This window comes from Harmonia axyridis, chromosome 4 (assembly GCF_914767665.1).
Source record: "Harmonia axyridis chromosome 4, icHarAxyr1.1, whole genome shotgun sequence".
Taxonomy (NCBI): domain Eukaryota; kingdom Metazoa; phylum Arthropoda; class Insecta; order Coleoptera; family Coccinellidae; genus Harmonia; species Harmonia axyridis.
Window position 1 is genome coordinate 20,508,714 of NC_059504.1, and position 23,273 is coordinate 20,531,986.

Here is a 23,273-nt window from a genome sequence, read left to right on the forward strand (position 1 = left end):
TGTAAAAGGAACGGGAAGTGCAGTTTCGTTCGCGAACTTAGTGGGTAACTACCCTAAGAACTCTATGGTTTAATTATTTTCCGTGGTACTTACGTCATTTATTCGACGTTTCAGTTCTATTTTCTATTTGATAAATAGAATTAAGCACAATTTAAGGTGAGAAGTGAGAAACAATCATTTTCTCCTTCAATTCTATTTCTTTTATATTATTATCTCAATTTCGAGAAATTATCTTCATGCTATTTATATATCACCTGATATTTATGTTTGAATGAATCACAGGAACCTAAAAAGGATTTCGTTTTTAGGGTTTACGGGCGGTCAGCTCTTTGTGTTCTAGCAATATGTCTCTGAGCATATCTTCACGTTTGAAACTTCCTAAGAAATTAGAATTGATGAAGTCGCAAAGTCAGGCACAGCTGTTGGCAAACAAATTGAGAAATGATGGTGTTATGAACACAGGTAATTTTTTTGAATGGATCTTCAAACATTTTTGGAATAATTTTTTTACGCTCAGTATACATTATACCTTTTTTAATTTCAGTGGAAAGTGTTATGCAAGCTGTTGATCAAGTTGCTGCATTATTGTCTTCAAACATCAGTGAACCAAATCTATCATTCAGGGATAGTATTGCTAATTTGTGTCAACATTTGAAAGTGAGTGTGTAGTGTCTAGTTCTAAGTATAAACTCATTTGTGAAATAAATAACAGCAAAGTTGCTAATCATAACATTATAATCTCTTTAAAAGAACCTTAATTTTTTTGATATTATGGGGACTTGGTTTATCTTAGTTCAATTGATAACAAAGATAATCAACATACCTTGACAAGTTTACCTATAAGACATAGTATCTTCACCAGTTTGAGATATCATAAGTTTTGCTATTTATTTATCTTATTATTCATTAAATTTTTACTTAGATCTTCTTCTTCTTTCAAGGTTACCCTTATTGGAAGGGCAATTTGGGCTCGATACTTAGATACATAATAATGTTGAAGAATAAGAAAAAAGTTTCAATATTGTATGATTATATTTGCATGAGTGTTCAAAATCAAATTACTTTGAAGAAGGTTTATTTCATCTTTGACTGTGTGAAATGTAGTCTTGATAATTTTTTTTTGTGGATTGTAATGATACATAAAAAATTCATCACCTGCATTCAACACATTCAAAGATAATTAAGGTTCTCCTGTATATTGGGTCAAATTGGTTACTTTTGGGAGAAATCTATTTATGAACCACATTAGTGAACACTGTTGCAGGTTAATATAATTTTAATTGTTAAATGAATTGGTATCCATCATATTTTTCAATGATTTTTTGTATGTATTTTCAGTGAAAATATTGTTGAACATTTTCTGACTATTTATAAATGATGTCAACCCTTTTTCTAAAAACTTTCATATTAATAGTTAGTCAATTTTTTTAATAGGATTCCTTGAATATTTTTGTTAGAAGTAGGTAAAAGTAGTTACATTTTGAGAGACCATTATAAATCCCAAAAGCAGATTTTAACTACACAATGAACATGACATAGATGTCTAAAATTTTTAATTTTATTAGGTATATGGAGCTTATTTGGAAATGTTGTACACTGACCAACTCAATCATGCATTCAATATATTCAGAGACAAAGCTCAAGAGGACACAAGAGTTGACCAATTATCTCGATTACATTTGCTGGAGTTAATAGAACTTAGGGCTAAAGGATGGAAAGGTACAGATGGAATGAACCAGTATTACAGGAAGAGATTGAATCAATTCTCACAGGTGAGCTTTAAAATAGGAAATATGAAAGTGAGTGAGATATTCTCTTGGCATTGATTCAATGAAATTTTTATTTTAAATGAGTGAAATATTACAGAAATCAATCATTAATCATGTTCTGCTAAAATTCATTGATTCTTATATTGAAATATTTTTCTAGAATGACTCGATGATCGAGTCAACTATTAGTTTGGCTGATTCTTTAAACTCTATGCCTTTATCATCTTCTTCTCCAATGTTGAATCCAGGCGAGGTCCTTAAATCTTCAGGGAAATTCTCCAAACCTACCAGAATACCTGGTAAAAAATACTGCAAGGATGAAGTCGTCATCAGAAATGCAGATTCAGGAAAAGGTAATAGTAGAAAATATGAATGTTTTTTATCTCAATAGTAATTCAGTTAAATCCAAATTTTATCGAAATAGTTGAATCATTTCAACAAAAAAGTATATTCAAGTAGCTTATTTGCAATGTGGGATAGTTCAAACTATTTTGTTCTTGAGAAGTGTTTTGTTCCAAGCTCTTTGACAACCTAGATTTCTGCCTTAGTTGGTTGAAAATATGGCTCAAATCTAAGTATGCCAGGCCGGAGTTGCTTGTTTGGGAAATGTATAGCACAAAGTACAAAACTATAATTATCGAAAATAATAAGTAGAAGTAGCCTGAAAGTGGTCGAATCATAAAATATTTATGATGTTGAATTAGGAATTATCGTTGTCGCTTGGAGATGCTTTTTGTTATGTAATTCTTTATTTATTATAGTGATGGGTATCAAAGGAAGAAGGGTACATATGATAGAGGAGCTTAGTGAAACTATCATTTCCTTTCAGAGAGGTAAAGCTGCAGTAACTTGTTTGACTAATATCTAATTTTTCTATAACCTAGTAACATATGACCAAATGTGGATTTTTTTGAGTAATTTCTGTTTGGTAAACAGTCAACTGTGCTGTGCCTGAAGTGGCGATGGGATACAGTAACAATGCCTACACAGAACACATACGGTTCTCCTAACTCGAACATGCTCTAAGTTTCTGAGAGGCCTAGGAGAGTCGGAATAGAAAACATTAACACTTGCCTGAATGTTACTCATTTTAACCACATCTACACAAATAGTTGTTTCAATATCTGTTCATATGTTTAATTTATTTGTTCAAACAAATGTACTCTCATATGTTACTTCTGGGTAAAAATTGATTGAATATAAATTTCCATATGACCCCCTTAGCCATTTATCTATTTATTGGAATATCTGTTCTTTCCTATGAGATTTATTATTCAAAGTATAATATCAATGATTGTTGAATATTTGCAATTTTGAGAGCAGTATTGGAGAGGTGTTATTTAAAAAAAAATCATGAATTCAATATTAACCAATATTTTTTTAATTCATCTAGGCATCAAGATCTTTTGAGCGATTATTCATTCATGCGGCTATTGCGTCCTTGGAGATCACAGAACTGATAATTTTTTTTTTTTTTTCCTTTACATGTGCTAGGCTCAACCATCCACACAACGAACATTTCATTTTCTATAAGACTCTTTTCAAATTTTTATAACCCATCACCAGACATATACAACATCCATGACCTAGCCGGGATTCGAACCCGATACCCTCGGCACCACAGTCGATCTCCCAGTCGACCATACTACCGAGGTAGTCAACTGTTAAATGTCATACATTATGATGCATAGAAACCCTTCTAGGCATCTTGATTATGATATATTATTGGCGGTTTATTTATGGCATTTTTTTTGGTTCCGATGACTCGATCAACCTGAAATTTTGTATGGAGCTCGAAATTTTTCTATTGGTTATTGTACAGTGAATCCCATTTTGGGTGAGACAGCCAGGTTTCTCGCTTGTTATTTAAGATAGAACCTTGCGGTTTTCACGTGCCTGTCCTACTTTTTCGTGAAACTCAAGTTTGTCTAATCAGATTGTGCAAAAGATACAGGGTGATTTGAAATCGATACTTTTCGGACCCCTCCTTCATCTCCGAAATTATTAGAAATAATGCTGAGGTAAGAACTACGTCTGAATCAGAATTCTGCGTAGAATCCAGTGGCGTACTCATTTTTTTTTCGGGGTATGGTTTTGAAGATTCAACACAAACTTATGTCTTATGTTATTGTTTTTTTTAATGAAACACCATGTGTATCATTACTTCGTTGAATTCGTTATTTTTTTCCCTTCAAAATGATATATGACACTATGTAGGTAGGATGTTCAGAAATGTTGAAAAAACAGTAAAACATCAAATAATGATGATTTTTTGTTAATGGGCAATGGATTTCCCATAGAAAAGAAGAATCAATAATGATAACAATAATTTATAGCGATGACAGCTAGATCAGATTGATTTTTTCCCTCCAATGCCTACTTGATAAAACAATGCTCCCAAATGCATAGTAGCCATAGTAACAACAAGGATGTTTGTGTCATCAATGACCTACTACTTTTAAAAATCGAAAGTAATAATCCTCTTATTGAAACAGAAAATTCATGGCCCATTTACAAAAAATCATCATTATTTGACGTTTTAGTAATTTTTTAACATTTCTGAACATCCTACCTACATAGTATCATATATCATTTTGAAGGGAAAAAAATAACGAATTCAACGAAGTAATGATATATAGGGTGTTCCATTAAAAAAAATATAGGTTTGTGTTGAATCTTCAAAACCATACCCCGAAAAAAAAAATTGAGTACGCCACTGGATTATACGCAGAATTCTGATTCAGACGTAGTTTTCAGCTCAGCATTATTTCTAATAATTTCGGAGATAAAGGAGGGGTCCGAAAAGTATCAATTTCCAAAATCACCCTGTATCTTTTGAACGGAAACAGTTATGCAGAATCCGATTAGACCAACTTGAGTTTCACGAAAAAGTAGGACAGGAACGTGAAAACCGCAAGGCTCTATCTTGAATAACACGCGAGAAATCTGGCTGTCTCACCCAAAATGGGATGCACTGTACATCTACATTGTACACAAAATTTCAACTTGAACACGAAATTTTGCATGAAGCTTGAAATTGTTATTGCATATCTACACATCTTCTATTCTCTAACTGCCATTTTGTATTGATCGTTATTATGTTTTCTTTGTAATAGCCTAATAAATAATCTTAGAAATTGTCCTCTCTGTCTCACTAAAAATGGCTTCTTGATAACCTCATCTGACTGCTTTAAATGTTTGATTTTCTTTTATTTATTTATTTTTTTCAATTATTTGCAGTGAGTCCAGGTGCCAAAGAACGACTTGTGCAGATAACAGGGGCTAATGAAGAAAGTATCTGGTAAGTTATTGAATTTACCATTGCTATTAATTGTTCAAATTTTAACACAAATCATCATTTGATTAATAATAAATAGAAAATGATGATAGTGATAAGAATATATAAATTTCTCAATATTTGGAAGTCAAAGCATTCATTGCTATGATGATATTGAATTTTATGTTTTTTACCTCAAAGAACTGGGATCAATAGTATTTGTAACTAAATCACAAGCATATTAGAGATCTTGCATAAAAGTCTGGAAGTCTTAGGATTGAATGGATGATTGGTTAATTTTTTCCTTTATTAGTGGTTTTTTGATCATTTTAATTATTTTATGAAATAGGATATGATGAATGGTACATAAAGATTTTGTAGAGACTAAGCTACCACCACCTTCAGAATATTCAATTCAATTATAAAATGTTGTTCTTTCTATTTTTTGTTCTTTTACTCATAATTTTTATCTTTTCTGCAGTCTTGCAAGGCAAATAATGGAAGACACCATTCGACGAAATGCTTCCCCTGTGAGAGAACATGGTATGATGGCAGGGGGCCCACTAACTGGTTCCAGTTCGAGTATAAACTCGTCCGCATCTGACGACAGTGCGTTGCCATCCTCAGCGAGGGCTTCCAGGGCTCTAATGCACAGTTTAAGTGTGAACGATGCAAGTATCGGGGAGTACAAGTATTCTGTTGTAGTAGGCAGTCACACCATCAGGATAATGGGTGACAATTTGGATTTGGTGAGGGTGAGTGAAATAAATGTCAATACTGGTTTTGTAGATTTCTGAAAAAAAATTGTGGAATGAATAGGCAATAATTGTTGATTATATGTATCAAACAATGAATACACAAGTCGTTCATACTGTCTTTGTCACAGAATACTGAATTCTGAAGAAAAAAATGACTGCTAAGATAGGTAGAACACAGCAAAATAAGTTGGGTTTGTTCAGTAAAAAATTTCCAAACCTAATCCATATTAAAGATACAAAATGCTGTCAGAAAAATTTGTACACACTTTTTTTTAAATTATGTGGGAACTACTGGAAACAATGTAATGCAATTTAGTATGAATATGTTTTGGAAGCTTGAGTTTGTTTCCATGTTCAACTCATAGGAATTTAAACATATGATTTCAAACCAAAAAAAAAAAATTTTGATTTGAAAAATATGCTGATATGGAGTAAGAATTATAAAAAAGCAATTACCTATTTATTGATACTAAAAACAAAAAAACTTAATTTAAAAAAAGAATTATAAGAAGAAAATTTAAAATGAAATTGATATAAGCCAACTGAATTATCTCTAATTATCATTTGGTTTTTGAAATGAGTGTAGAGTGTGGAATAATCATAAAACTATTATCACTTCAAGTGAAGTGTAAACTGTGGAATAATCATAAAACTATTATCACTTTAAGCAATAAACACCTTATTAGAAAATTCATTATTGTTATGAGATACAGATTGAGTAAGTGTGAATTATTAAAATCTAATTGACGAATGGTCAATTTACTGAATAGTAAATTACCTTTCTCAAATTCTGTGGTTATTCCGTTCATTCTTCCACATCTTGTAGAACAAAATCGTGCGAGAATATATCAGAAACGCACAGTTTTCATGGTTATATTTTATTATTATATGTTGGTACTCCGAACTTTCCGCCACGGCTTTATCTGTCAATTCATTTGAAATTTGCCTAAGATGTCTAAAATTGAGGTGTATGAACTGATTAGCTTTTGTTTTGCCAATTTTGAGAATATTAGATTAGCTTCGTTATGTCAACTGTAGGTAGCGCTACCAACAAATTAAGATTCTTGTTATTTATTATTTACGAGGTTTGTGCCATTATGTACCTATATGTATATCTTTCATTATAGTTATGATCTATGGAAGCAATTCTTGTAATTGAAATACCAATAAACTCTCTCTATTACAAATATTTGAATTCATTCCAGTAAACGTTTCGTGTTTTGTTTCACGACTTTGCACGATAATACTCGATTACACATCGCTTTTGATTGGTCAGTATCGGGTTTTAATTAATGTATCCAATCAAAATCAACGGAAATGACAAGTATGACATTGCGGCGCCGCCACGAACTAAAACTAATATTTTCAATTTGGTCGAATGTAAGATGCATAGAATACCTGGTGTGTCTACTTATACCTGTAAAACTTTCAGACAAAACGGGAGATTTTTCGGATTTATACCTACTTGATTTCGAGGGATCGCGGGCTTTTCAGATGGCGCATACATCGTTTACATTTGACATTTCTCTCAATTCTCGACTCTTGTGAACCAAGGGCGTAGATCTTTTTTTTCTTGGGGAGGGATAATCGAAAAAAAATTTTTGATGACAACTTTTATTCATATCTGTAATGTTAGAAAAAGAAGTTTGATAATGAAGTTTGAACCAAATTACTCGAAATAATTTTTGTTGTTACTAATTCGGTTGTTCCTACCTTGTTCTCAAATAAGTGTTACGAAGGAAAATGAGAAATTACTTGGATAATTTTGAGAAAAAAAAGTTTCATGAATATGAGCCCACAAAGGCTTTGCTTTCAATAAACAGGTTGTTTCTAGTGTGTCGTACAGTTTATCAAATATTCATTAATCTTCGCTACAGATTAGGTAAATAAATACCAAAACTTATAATTAATGCATTCATTAGAGCTTACTAGCTGGATCTTTATAATAATTTGGATTTTCCTGAGGATTACTAGTGATTTTTCTCGAAATCGATAGCAGATACGACAAAACTATAACAAACCAAAAAGTGTAGTACTGGACCAGATTTTTTTTTCTACATTTTTCAAAACTAACAGCCATTCACCAAAATATAGTTTTGGAGGAAGGAAGCAGGCATCCTTCCAGAAAATATATCACCCTGTAGATTTGCATTCAAAATTAGCATATCACATAGTGAAAACTTTAAACTGAAATATCTATGGCCAATTCATATTAAATATCTTGTGAAGGGAAGGTTATACGAGAAAATAACTTGAAATTCAACACAAGTATCTCAAAACAAAATGTTTGGGGACTCATGTTATAGGACTTTTTTTCTTAAAATGATCCGAAAATCTGTCATTTTCATTTGTATCTCCAATTTAGGAGCACCGTGTAATTACCCCCAGTATACCCCTATTTCTACGCTCTTGTCGTGAACTTTGAGTATAGAACAATAATATTTTATATTCTATGGTCTGTCATTATATTCCATTCATTTGAGTGAAAATTCGATATGAACTGAATTGTAATTTATTGTGAATGTTTGCAGTGTCTAAAATCAGTATTTCCTTTATAAACGGCACCAGGCAGATGCGGGAATTCGAAAATTTTTAAAGAGCGCCCCCTTACAGAACTCTGGTGAAGCACACCACCAAAGCCACAGGTGGGTCTCCCAAAAAGTCTGAAACAATATCGAATCAGTAAACACACCAGGTATTCTATGCATCTTAGTCGAATGTCATTGCATTCAAAATTTGACGAGTGCATTCACCATGTTTTTAGACATCTTAAATTTGCCTTAAAGAAATCAGTTCTGCCAACCAACATTTTTCAATGCAAAAATCTCTGAATGATATTTATGGAAATATTTCATTAATTTCAATAAAAATGCAATGAATTAGAAAAAATAATGTATAATACTCGTACAGAAGGCTCATTCTACCACTCGTTCATTCAAAAACTCGCCACTTCGAGGCTCGTTTTTGAATTTTGAACTCGTGGAAGAATATCAATGCCTTCTGCACTTGTATTATAAATATTATGTGTCTCTCTATTAGTCTGATTTATGATGTATATACATATGGAAAGGGAAAAAAATCGAATCTTACAAGTATGCATCAGTTCTTTTTATATACTTTTTCCTTGCCTCAAGAAAATGATTCCAAAAATAAATGATATTTTGTTCAAATCGTGTAATTGAAAGTTTTCATGACCTTCACTTTGTAGGTTGATTAGGTAATGACATTTTGTGAAAATATTCATTAATGTGAATTTGTAAAAGCGCGCAAAATCTCTACTTCACACACAACTGAGGTTGAAGTAACTACACTCTTACACACAGTATCTCTGGTTATGTAAAGTCGATTACAGTAGGTTTTCTGGCATGATAGTATCAGATCAGCTTGGATCGTTTCAGCTTAGTTTACATTATTGATTCTATTAATGACATTTATGTCATTTCACTTCCTGGTTAGTGTTCTAACATTTATCCACTTTTCAGACCAGTAAATTGGTGTTAGATGAATACTTCTCAGGGGAACCGATAAACGATGTGACTCAATTTTATAGTTTTGATTCATTGCCTCAGAGTGGTACCTCTACCAATGATTTAACGGAAATCCCACTTTCACCTCCAGCATCTCCTGTTCCATCAACTGTTACACAAACAAGCCCTAAAGACCAGAAACAGCAACCAGAAGATAATGAAAAAGGTAAAGAAGTATAATATAAAAAAAAATAATATCATTCATTTTGAAATGTGACAATTCTACACTATATGATTTTAATAAAGAATTGTGGAATTTATATGAATTTTCGTATTGAGCAACCGGCCCATTCTAATATTTAATATGTTTGCTATTTCTAATATTGCTAGTTGTTCCCATATTAACACAAAACACACATAAATCCCGCATTTCTTTATAAAATCATGTAATTTCCAGAGATTGAGTGGAAAAGAAAAAACGCTGAGCAATAACGAATATTTGAATTTTTTTACTCAAACTCGATATATTTTTTGTCATTTAATGAGCATAGCTATTGAAATGAAGTGACTTTGTTAGCTTCAGCAAATAACGAAAAACTTTATTCATATTAAAGAAAGATTTAAAAATTTCTAATTTAACGAAAAAAATTTTAACAATATAAAAACAAAATATCCTTCAAATCATGATACATACACAAAGTAGGTGCATCTTAGTTCACATGATGTGTCAAACTAAAACAGAAAATTTAGAAAGAAAAAGCTTGACATGAAATTTAAACAATTCAAATCATGTATCATTGAGACGAGCAAAAATGCACGACCTTCACTTCTTCGTCATCAACCCTATATCAATTTTGTATTTATGAAATACTTTCCTCCAGACACCGATTTGAAATTGAGAAAACCCCGTGTATCAATAGAAGATATTATGAAGGGAAGAGTTGACTCAATTGAAACGACTACGAAAAAAGAAAACCGTTTGGTTTATTCGATCGAATATTTAGCCAAATTGGCTATGTCACCGATATGCCTGAAACCGCCCCAGGACTGGGACAGAATTTCTAATGACTATCCTGTTCTTGTGAGGCAGGTGAGTATCATTTACATATTATTCGGAATAAATATTCTAAGAGTAATGGGGAGGTGCCTTGTAAAGTTAGTAAAATCAATCGGATTATAGGCAAACAACTGACTCTTTTTTTAAGATCTACAGGATTTAACATAAGTGGTTACTATAGGTGAATGCTGGTCATCCAGGCCTCCCTGACAAGTAGCTTGTTGTGTATTCTAAGACTGTTAGTTTCAGAGATGCAGGGTGATTTATGATAATTGGCCTAAAATTCTGATATCCATAACTCGGGAATCAGCAGTCTGATTCTTTTTTAGTTGTGTGGGTTTATTCATTTCATACAGCCTTTTGAAACGTTTCATGTAATTTTAATATTTCCAGGGCTGTACTCATATTATTGAGTTTTATCCTTTCGACTTCGAAAACTAAATTTCTTAGTGTTTTAGAGGAATGGAAAAATAATAGCTATTATTACAACTAGGGAAATATGAATAGTATATTTCCCGAGGTTGTCAAAGTTACATCCCGAGGGCGGAGCCCGAGGGATGTATAGACAACCGAGGGAAATGTATTCATATTTCCCGTGGTGTAATCAATAGTTTTTTTCTGATTGAAACAATCTGATAAGGAAAAATTATTATTAGATTGTATATTTTTGTAATAATTAAATTTTTAACGTTGCTATGGGCCATGTTTCTGAGAATCTTGGTTGACTGGTTTCATTTTGACGTCTTGTCAAAAATAAAATTAATGAAAAAATGTCGAACTACGTCGAAACTCAAGCGGCAAAGGCCCGTGAATCTTTGGTTCCAGCCAAATCTCAAGCTGCCTACAGTAAAGAGTACGAATGCTTTCAGGAGTGGAAAAGAAAAAAATTGGTGGACGGTGTGAGCGATAGTATTTTGTTAGCATATTTCCAAGATTTGGTATGTTGCTCTGATTCTTGTTATTCTTGATGTATGATTAATTCATTCGATCCCCAGTCCCAGAAATATTCTCCAAACACGTTATGGCCGAAACTATCGATGTTAAGATCAATGCTACATTTGAAGGAAAAAACTGATGTCAAATTATTCGATGAAGTCGAAGCATTTGTTAAGAACAAAAATAAAGGATACGTTCCTAAAAAATCATCAGTGTTGTCCCGGGAGCAGCTCAAGACATTCTTGAGTGAAGCTCCTAATGACGTTTTTTTGATGTATAAGGTAAAAGTTTCATTTTGATTTCCTCTGTTGATAAGATTTTTACATTCATAATTTTGAAGGTTGTTTTAATAATGGAAATCTTTGGCGCCTGCAGAACACGAGAGTTGGTGAATATGCTATCTTCAGATATCGAAGATCGTGGTTCGGTAATCATAATCAAAGTCTCAAAGACTAAGAATGATATAAACAGAATATTCACTATAATTGATGAAGAAGATCTGGGTGCTGCTCGTTTGGTGAGGGAGTATTCAGCGTTGCGCCCGCAAGGCGTTCTTAGGTTCTTCGTAGCTTATAGGAATAAGAAGTGTACTCTTCAGCCTGTCGGCAAAAATACCTTCGGAAAAATTCCGAGTAAGGTTGCTGAATGGTTGGGTTTAGATAATCCGAAAACCTATACAGGTCATTGTGGAAGACGAACATCCGCGACATTGGTTGCCGATGCGGGAGCCTCAATGACAACACTCAAGAGACATGGTGGTTGGAAAAGTTCGTCTGTTGCAGAAGGCTATCTGGCGGACAGTATGCTGCACAAAAATAAGGTAGCGAAGATGATAGCAGGTGTGGAGGGTGAGCCATCTGCAGCATCACAATCTTTGAAGACCGTTTTGGGAGAATCGTCCGAGACTGCTGCTGCAAGGAATGTTCTCAAGAAAACTGTAGTCTCGTCGTCGAATAATTATGAACAAGATATTTCTTCTTCCTTTGTATCTGGTGGAAATACTTTTAGTGGAAATTTCAACAATTGCAGTTTCCATTTTGTTACTAAATAAAGAAATAGTTTCATATTTCCCTAGGGAAATATGAACTGACGTTTCATATTTCCCTTGGGAAATATGAGTGTGTTATGACACATGGTAACTAAGGCGATATAGCTCAATATTGGTTCGATCAGAAAAAAATATAATTATTGTAATGAATTCTATTTTTACTTTGAATGGAACACTTTTCTCAAAGGAGTTGCAACCGAAAGAATTAATGTTTTATGTAACTTTTTTAAAATACGTAAATACTGTTTTTATTTCTTTTGTGATATTTGATGTCATCAACTGAGATTTTGAATTTCCCAGCTTTCTGTTCAACTTTTCTTCACTCTAAAACTCTCAGCACCTACTGAGTGTTGTAACACGCTGCATTAACTATTAATCAGAAGTAGGCATGATCAAACTGAAATCTTTTGAAACTAGAAATCAAATTTGAAATAAAATGACGTAACCATATCGACAGTGTATACTGTGAGTTTATTTGCTTCACAGCAAAAATAAGTGTTAAATCTTTGAGAAAATTTAAACCCATTTATTTCAATTCATAACATAGTATTGGAAGAGAAATATAAAAATAAATATCCTTCAATAAATATATTCAATATATTTCCCAACACGCAAGAAGAGATTATTTATTGTTTATTATTTTCTATTCATCAAGATTGTCTCTTACATCTACGCAAGCTGAAGTATTTTCAATTGCATTTGTCTTATCTTACAAATAACTCCACATAAATATTCGAAAGGAGTTAGATCCGGTGTCCTTAGTGGCCATGCCACAGGGCCACTATTTCGTGAATTGAAATAATTGGGTGTAAATTTTCTCAGATTTATTTTTGTTGTGAATCAAATAGAATCACAGTTTACACTGTCGAGATATTCTTTCTAGAAATAACTTTTTTCACAATGAAAACCGACAAAACATCAAAAACAAACACTTAGCCATCCGCACTCTATTATCTACTGTAGGCTTAGTTTTTGATGTTTTGTCTGTTTTCATTATGAAAAAAGTTATTTCTAGAAAGAAAATGGCATATTGTCTCTTCAATATAGTAGATGTTTTTGCGATTTTTTCAATTATCTTCATACTGATCTGTTTTGGTGAGTTTGTGCTATTTCTCTTTGTAGTTTTTTGTCTTAAATTTCTTCTTGTATGTTTTTTAACCTGAGGAAGAGTCCATAGTTGGCTAGAAAGTGTATAGATATAAAAAACAGTCAGTTATTTGCCTATAATCTCATTGATCTTACTTAATAAATATTCTAAAAAAAAAATTACTTGTACTTAAACCCGATTGTTGAATTTATTTTGCCTGGTAGGTTTGGCACTTTAACAATAGATGGAATTGCAAATGAAGAACCCATCTTGAATTTCTCATTGCAAATGGAATTTTATGTGCGTAATTGTTGACAAAAGTACTTCGTCAATTATGAAGATCCATAATACTGAAATTCATGAAATAAAATTATAGTTACTATAGTGAGGGGTACCGATTAACGTATCATTCGATAATAAATTAGTAGAATAGCAGAATCCCACCACTGGCTTGGTAGTATATTCTAACTGATTTTCTTTTACAGGTTATTGAATATTTCAATGCCAAGCAATATCTTAGTGACCGACAAAACGAATCTCAGAAGGACACAAATGATAATGTAAACAAGGTTGAATAGTTGTCATTATCTGTTTCCATGGATATTATAATTTAAAGACTTATCAAATACTCACCCAACTCAAAACTTTTCCAGAAATAATTTAAGATTATTTTTATTTAACAATTAATTAGGAAACTGGAAATTGGTCAGCAACTATTTTGAATTAATTCAATGTTTATTATCAATTAACGCAATCTTTGTTCACATTTTTATTACCTTAGAATTTAAAAATCCTCTAACTATGTGATATAAAAGACACGGTACCAAAATTTTCAAAAATTATATATTTTGTTCCTTATGGAAAACCAAAGAAACTATATTGTTGTTAATTCAATCAGAATATTCTCAAAAATATTTTAGAAACTTGATGAGAGAAATTACATTAAATATTTTCGATAAAACTGTTATTATCTTGAAAAAAGTGTTTTCTAAACTGTTGACATTTGTTTGTTTTTGACATTTCTAAACTGATTACTATTAAATCTCAAAAAGGATGTTTTTTTTTGTTATTATAAACTCATAATACTGAGTTAAATAAGAAATTCGTAAGATATATTTATTGAGATGTTATGTGAGTTAAGTAATGAGTAACTAGTTTGAATGTTTTAGTTCATTTTGTTGATTTTTCTAATTTCAATGCCTTATTTATTCGCTTAAAATATATGAGATATATTAATTTGTTTTTTACTGTGTTTAATAAATTCTTATTTATAATTTTCCAATTTTCATTAATAAACCTCTATAAATAACCTTTGCAGGTTAATGCATATAACCTGATATGGGTATTATAACGAGGTAAGTAATCATTGAATTGATTTTTTGGGATATTGCTCTGCTATCAAATTTGAACACACTGTTGTATTTCTCATTAAATTATCTTCATTTTTGAGTATCACAAAGAGAACATCTCCATTAAAAAAACTTGATGGGGTAGGTGGTTGAAGGAAAATGCACTTGATTACACTTTTAAACAACCATTCTTTTAAATAATATTCGAACATTTTGCTTATCTACATGCATGTTGTTACATATTCTGAGTATACCAAAGTTGAGGATGCTTAGTGTTTACTTACAGGATGAAAAAGTATTTGGTATCCAATTTCAAAATTTCCGCTCGCAAAATTCATTTCAAACCTTCAAGCCTATCTATGATAATCTGCGAACTTCGGACAATGAAAATATTGAGTAGCCGCCAAGGTATCTGGCTTGAACGTCTTTCAAGTTTTTTAGCATTTTGAAATTTATGTTCTTAGTGTGTGACCAAAAAAACAAAATCGAACGACGTTGAATCCGGAGACCTTGGTGGCCACCTAATATTTTAATAACCAGAAGTTCCCAAATTATCATAAATAGGCACTTCGTTGATTTGCCGTGTGAAACTGAAACTTCTGGTGATTTTCATGATAATTTTGTTGAATCTACAAGTGCATTTGTGTACATATAATGCGTATACATCGATACCGTCATTTCACGGTTTTTGTTGCCAGATTGTGCACACAGTTTATTCTTAATCTCCACTGCTTTTTGCAAATCCGTCCAACAGAATCCTCGAATTTTGGCTACTGATCATAGGTATATTGAAGGTTTCACTAATGTGAGAATTTTAATGTAGTTTTATTTTTTCGCACCATTTTATGCAGTGGCGACGCCAGCTTTCAAAAACAGGGGTGGCCAAGAGGAAGCCGATTTTTTTTGGGGAGGGGGGCCAAAGTAAAGCGGAATAAAGTTCTGCTAATCTTTTACCCTGAGTATTTCAAATTTTAGGGGGGCCCGGCCAGCAACATATACGTTAAACGCTACTGAAAAAGTTCCTGTTTTCCAGTAATCACATCTGCTTCTATCATACACACTGATTCCTCTGTAGAGATTGTTCCGATTGTTGTTTCTTGTTTCCAATGGCGTAGAAATGGAGGGTACTGGGGGTAATTACCCCCCAAGATTTCCAAAATATAAAATTTCAAAATCCTCGAAAAACGAAAATTTTTCCATAAAATGAAACAATAATCATTTTACTTTCCTTTGAAATCGGCACGGCAGTGAAAAATCGAAATCATTTACGGTTTACGAGTTTATTATCGCTTTCAAGATCAGTACTTTTAATGCACTACGAGCACGTCTATGTCCGAAGTTTATTATTTTCCTTTATCTATCCGCTTTGTTGGCGTTGCCCCTTATTTATCATCTGTTATTTTTACATTTGTCATCAATATACACTTACCCGTTGTTTTCGGTTTTTTGTATCATTCTCATCACAAAATTTCAATACTGTAAGTAGTTATCAAAGAACTGAACTGAGTAATTCGCATCGAAAAATTGTCTGGTCTGTGTTGTACAATTTATTGTGTTTCATTCAAATTGCAATTTATTTGTGAGGACATCAGTTTTGAATTGACTATACCTACACGGTGTTGGAGGTATGAAATAAATTAGGAGGTACAGATTACTCGGATCATTAAAAAAAAAAAAGCCTTGAGTCCCCAAACGCTTTGTTTTTGAGATACAAAGGTGTTAAAGTTCAAGTTTTTTCTCAATGCACCTTCCCTTCATAAGATATTTAACTTGAATTGGCATAGATATTTCAATTGAGAGTTTTCATCTTGTGATATGCTTATTTTGTATGCAAATCTACAGGATGATATTTTTTCTGGAAGGGTACCCGCTTCTTCAGTATTCCCAATGTGATGAAACAATGCAATATTTTTTAAACGATGTTGAATTGTGTATATTTCCATTATTGAATGGCATAACCTATTGAACACAAATGACATGAGAAATGTCAAAAAATAATACACAGTGTTGCAATTTTAACTATTTTAGATAATTCCTATTGGAATTTGGAAAACTCTATACATGTAAATATTGCAGTAGATCCTCTCACATGACCAAAACCTATTCCAAAATTTAACTGTGTTAGTTTTATATTTGTATAGATAGACATGTTTACTTATTTGTTCACTTTAATTTGAAGTTTGTTGCAAAAATTTCCTTGTCGAATAATATGCAGATCGACTGCTTGTAAAACTGGTCAACTGTATTCTTAAAGATAATTCCATATTGTCATCTAGGAGGGCTACACATGGAAAGTTCATCATTTACAAGGCACTAATTCATAAAAGTGATTCATGAATCATGATCTATGGCGAAATGATTTCAACACCTTTAATATATTTCATGCTGTGTAATAGATCTACTAATACTTATGAGACTGATCAGTGTCATTCGTGTTACACACAAAAGGAATAATTTTTTAAACTCGAGTATTGAATTGAGAGAAGCTTGCGATCCCCCTTGGAATGAAAAAAATGTTCTCTGCTTTCAAAATCAATTGTTTTTAATGAGTATGCCCAATTTTCATACATCTCCATGAAATTCTGATTCCGAGATACCCCAATTGTCATCTTTTATCTGTGGTACTTTTTGGCGTAGCTCAGTTTTATCGAAAAATTTCATGGATATAATGGTTTACAGTAAAGATCTTATCTCTAAAACAGTTCGAGATAATTGTAAGATGATTATTTTTTATTGAATTCCTGAAATGTTTTCATAAGTCTTCTGCAAATTTATAGATCACTCTACATGTGATCCGAAAGCACTGCAATTTTAAAAGAATAACTTTTCAAAAATGTCAATAGGTCCAATTATTCAAATTTTGCCTATTTGTCAGATGCCCTAGTCCTAGTGAGTAGTCCTCATTTTTGGTTGAGACATGTCGTGCCTAAAATGGATAGTTTTTAAAATGCTTCGCATTTCTTGTTTTCTACAGGATTTGACAGTATACTTTCCACGCATACGGACTCGAAGGGATAAGATTACTCAACTCTACTTAATACTTACATTACTTACTAATAAGATCAATAGAAGATAAGCCAAATAGAAGAAATCATCAAAATATTTGGAAACAAATGGAGACCACGTGAACAAACAGGAACTTAATCTGAATTCTCTTCAGTGGCGTATCCAGACCTTGGGGAAGGTAAAGAGTTATAAATGAGAAAATAATTGGTTATTCGTTTCCATTGTCATTTGAATTCATAGACACTTCTTGAGATTGATTTTCACTTGTCGAAGTGTCAGCTGTTCAAAAAACTTCAAGATTTCAGAAATGAAATACCTAATTTTTCAAAAAAAGACAGTGGTGTAAATTTTCAATGTAAAAAGGGTCATCGCACCTCTAAATCTTCGCCACTGGATAATTCTGGAAGGAGACATTTATCTAATTTGAAACCTCACCTTATCTAGACTTCAATACCTAAAAATCAAAATAATGAATGTAATAATACCAGAGTTATAAGTAAAAATCTGATTTATTCTCGAAATTTAACACCCTCTATCTCGAAAACGAAGCTTGTTAGGATATATATCTATATAAACTTTTTTCCATGAAAAAAGTTGTTCTATCTAATGCCAAAGAACAAGAATTGAACCGAATCGAAAATTGAGATCCTGTAAAGCATTATCCAACAATGGGATGAATAAGTAGGTATGCTGATTCTGTAATATTCCTCAGGATCGTTGGTAACAACATTTGCTCTATTTATTATTTGTCTTGTGTAATTGCGTTAACTCTAAGAAGGTGTATCGAAATGTCCAATTATCTATTCTTGAAAATATTTTACTTCTTCGAAAATTGGATGTAAACAACTATCGATATTGTTTCTTTTATTTTTTGATACTGTAATTATACACCTTCAACTAATTTTTATGCATTACGTTTACCAAGTGTTTTTTGTAGAATTCTGCTCTAGTTTACTGTTAAGCTTATAGGAAATGACACTAACAAAACAGAGATTAATATAGCTGACTATTGCCGATAAAATTATTGAACAAGTGAATTAGTTTAGATATCAGGGTGTAGAAATATTAGGATCAGGGATGTCGAAGCCGAGGTACAAGAACAGACCAAAAAAGCCTCTAGAATAGCAGCAAGCCATACAACAACTGACTTTGGCGAAACAAATATCTCCGAAAAGAAGCAAAGTCAAGAAAATATAAGCCAACAATAAAACCGATAATGACTCACACTGCTGAAACTCGACCAATCACCAGATTGGACTGGAAACGACAGAAATGCTGGTGTTAGAAGAATTACTGAAAAGACAAGTGAGATCAGGAGAACATGTAGGATAGCTAATATACAGGGTGTTTGGATTGTTGTTGGGTTTGGTGAGGAATCCACAAACCAATTAAACTTTCATTGAAAAAATTATTGATTAGAATTCATGAAATGTCAAATTTAGTTATCGAAACATCGAATTTTAGTTTCTTTCTGTATTTTTGAGAAGTCACAGGCTATTCCACACACTTAGAAATTGCGGTTTTTCTTCATTGAAATTTCTTCCTCGATAACTCTTAAAATACTCATTTTAGGTAAAGGGTTTGCTCAAGTTTCATTCGTAGAATTGACTGAAATGATAAAAAATATAGGTTCTAATTTGAGAAACTTGAGTTTCGATGAATTTGAGTTGTTCGAGTTCATGATCTTTTGATGAACATCCTGTACATTTTTAGATCGAAAATGAAAAAGGGTTTTTCGAAAAAAACTTTTTCTGCAGAAATATTAAAAAAATGAGAGTTCTCGTCGCCACAATTTTTTTCATAAGAATCCCATTAACTCATGAAGTGTTGAGTTTCTACCCAAGATATGGCATATTGCTGAATTTGTCTTCAAAAAATCTATCTAATGAGGCCATAAGAATTTTTTTTCTATGAACATATGTCGCAAACGCTTCGTTACCGAACTACAGAGCGTTAAAGTTTCTACATTTTTTAGTTTTTTCTTCATATAGCATCTTTCACTTTTTTTGAGGAAAATCACCTTGTATAGAAAAATCAATAATGTATAAAATTAAAAAAAAATATATCATCAATAGATCATCACCATAGTACACGGATGAAATCTGACCTTTTTATGTTTATGAGTTAAATATCGCTTTCAAAATTAGTACTTTTATTGCACTACGAGTACGTCTATGTCCCAGATTTATTATTTTCCTTTATTTATCCGTATTGTCGGCGTCGCCCTTTATTTGCCATCTGTGATTTTTGTTCTCGGTTTTTTGTATCATTCTTGTCAAAAAATTTCAATACCGTATTTATCAAAGAACTGAACTGAGTAATTCGCATCGAAATATATTGTCTGGGAAGTGTTGTTCAATTTATTGTGTGTTTCAAATTTCAATTTATTTGTGAAGACATCAGTTTTGAATTGACTATTTCTACACGGTGGTCCTAAATTGGAGCTACAAATGAAAATGATAGATTTTTCATTTTAAGAAAAAAAGTCATATATCATGAGTCTCCAAATACTTTGTTTTTGAGAAACAGGTGATAATGTTCAAGTTTTTTTCTCGTAGCCCCTTCCTTTAACAATATATATCACTTGAATTAGCATAGATATTCCAATTTACAGTTTTCATCATGTGATATGCTAATTTCGAATGCAAATCTACAGGGTGATATTTTTTCTGAAAGGGTGCCTGCTTTTTTCCCCCAGAACTTAGTTTTGGTGAACCACTGGTAGTTTGAAAAAATGTTAAAAAAAAACCTTGGTCCACTTTTTGGTGTGTTATGGTTTTGTCGTATCTGCTATCGATTTCGAGAAAAATAAAATAAACAGATCTCTAGTAATTCTCAGGAAAATCCAAATTATTATTAAGATCCAGCTAGTAAGCTGTAATGAATGAATTAACTATGAGTTCAGGTACTTACTTACCCACTCTGTAGCGATGATTAATAAAGATTTGATAAACTGATATAGGTAAGCATCGCTAAAAAGTACGACACACTAAAAACACCTTGTATCTCGAAAACAAATATGTGGGTTCATATTCCTAGGACTTTTTATTCTTAAAATTATCCAAGGAATCTCTCATTTTCCTCTGTAATTCTAATTTAGGAACACTCAATATAAGGTAAGAACAATCGAATTGGTAATAAAAAAAATTATTTCGAGTAATTTGGTTCAAACTTCGTTATCAACCGTTTTTTCTCACACTACAGATATGTGTAAACGTCAAAAATTTTTTTTTGGATAAAACCTTCTTTGTAATATTGACAAGGTGATTTTCAGCTGAAAAATACCATTTCATATGAAATTGAAATGATGCCTGAGAGGAATAACAGAAGCTCCTCCAAAATTCAGATAAATAAGGCAAAGCAGGGCGGCGAAATGTTATTTTGCCGGGTCGCCAAAATGTCTGGCGGCGGCCCTGAGTACACCTGGTTATGCGTTAGTCCTAAAGGAAACGGAAAAATGCCTCCCGGGGCCTCAAGCGCGCGCTTATTGCGCCTATATGGTGATCCGCCACTGCACATAAACTGAATGAACGATACTCGAGTCTCGAATAGTGAAAATCGATAGGTCACCTTCAGGTCGCAGGAGTATCAGACGACTGAGGAAGAGATGGAGCGACAACCTATAAGGCCTGACTAGGCAAGAAAGCGAAAAAAGAAGAGGCAACTAGTTCCTAAATTAGAGAATGAAGTAGTAGAAGAACATGTTTCTATCTTTTTTCAAAGGGCACACCTATTTTTCACACAAGCAGAAACGTTGTTCAGATCCGCCCTTACCAGATTCAGAGAAAATAAGAATATCTCAAAAACAAATTAAGCCATCCCTGACTTGAAGTTGGAAACTTTTGAAAGCTCGTTCATTCATTCACCACATAAGTACCTACGTATACAGGGTGCAAGTGAATATGTACGACAAACTTCAGGGGGTCATTCTACTTGAAAAAATAATGACAACACTTCAGTTCGCAAATGCTTCTTATTCCGAGATAAGAGGTGTTGAAATTTTTTAATTGCTCTGAATTTTTTGAAAGAAAAAAATGGTGCGCCACTGGAATATTTCAAAATGAAAATCATTTTTGAATTGGTCATTCAATTTGTGACAAAAAAATTCCTCATGTGTTTTTTCGTATGGGACGCCGTTTTTATTCAAAAAATAAAAGATCTATCTTATAATTTATCATAAGAAATTACACGCCTTAATATGTATACATAATTTTTTTTTTTAAACGGCGCCTTATACGAAAAGAGATATAATAGAATTTTTTGTCACAAATTGAACGAGGAATTTAAAAGTAAATTTTATTTTGAAATAGTCCAGTGGCGTAACATTTTTTTTCAAAACATTAAGGGCAATAAATAAACTTCAACACCGCTTATTTCGGAATACGAAGCATTTGCGAACTAAAGTTATATGGCAACACGTAATTTTTATTGTCATGTAGAATCACCCCCCCCCCTGAAGTTTGTCGCACATATTCACCAACACCCTTTATATGGGTAATACCACAGACACATAGACTTACCATCCCATGATGATGATCTGCTATCTTATTATTTCAAAAAAAGATCAGGGGTCCTTGAAAATTTTTTCTCTGAGCCTTATAGTTTTTGAGAGCATCGTGTTTGGGTCATCCTGTTACCTGTAGTCCTTAATTCTTAACACTGTATCAGTCGGGAGTTCAAATGGAAATTTTCATATTTCGGAGACCGTCTATCCATTCACTATTGAGTAAACAAACAATCAGTGTACGGTGCTTTGACTGAAGTAGTGATGACTGATGAGACACAGTAACAAGACCTTCACATGTTTATATACAATATCAGACATCATACTACCAGTTATTTTATTTTGAAATGGAAAGTTGGAATAATAACATTAAACTGTGGAATTGGTTTGGTTTTTTATTGAGTTGTTACATTTTACAATGATCAATTCATGATTTATGTTTGACTTGTTTTCCTTTCATTATTGTAGGTTCTTGTATTATGATGATGATTGTGGAAATAAATGAATATTATTACGTATTATTATTATATACCTGAATTATATACCTGAAACATTCAGGTGTTTTTCTTGATATTTATAATTCAAAATATGGTATTATTTGTTGGTATATATCAATTTACGTTGCACTCTTTTTGTTTTCATTACATTATTTGTAGTACATACCGTAAAGTATGGAACAAATTCATTTTTAGCTAAACAGACCATTTCAAGAAATAATCCTGACACACGTCGATTTTTTATTTTAATTTATCGTATTTTAAGATAATAATCTAATATACAGGGTGAATTACTTTCGAGTAATGATGTCACCGTCATTTTTTTTAAATGGAACACCCCCATTTTGTCTCAATTTTCCGATTACTCTAGCTGAGCTGATTCATAAAATGTATCACATGTTAATTCGAATTGGTACAGGGTGGACAGAAACACAATAGTTTGTAACACGTAACATTCATTATTTGTTAAATTAACAATATTATCAAAAATACTTATTGTCTAGCGGCAATTGGTTTGA

The 23,273-nt window shown here is 32.3% G+C and overlaps 1 protein-coding gene and 1 long non-coding RNA gene across 3 annotated transcripts; one reads left to right on the forward strand and one right to left on the reverse strand.

The window, feature by feature from the left end:
• Positions 1–14,674, forward strand: LOC123678240 (eukaryotic translation initiation factor 4E-binding protein Mextli). 2 transcript variants are annotated; one of them, XM_045615146.1, is made up of 11 exons: positions 1–156; positions 309–462; positions 545–657; positions 1,566–1,772; positions 1,930–2,122; positions 2,531–2,602; positions 5,010–5,070; positions 5,528–5,801; positions 9,287–9,497; positions 10,153–10,361; positions 13,885–14,674. In XM_045615146.1, the coding sequence occupies exons 2-11, from the start codon at positions 345–347 to the stop codon at positions 13,975–13,977; spliced, it is 1,551 nt and encodes a 516-aa protein (XP_045471102.1). In that variant the 5' UTR covers positions 1–156; positions 309–344; the 3' UTR covers positions 13,978–14,674. The 2 variants fall into 2 exon arrangements, with proteins under 2 accessions (XP_045471102.1, XP_045471103.1); XM_045615147.1 differs by lacking the exon at positions 2,531–2,602.
• LOC123678243 lies at positions 5,544–22,750 on the reverse strand. Its single transcript, XR_006747206.1, has 2 exons — positions 22,275–22,750; positions 5,544–5,839 (listed from the first exon to the last, which is right to left on the reverse strand). It is a non-coding gene; the product is annotated as an uncharacterized LOC123678243 (long non-coding RNA).
• Positions 22,751–23,273: the final 523 nt, after the last annotated feature.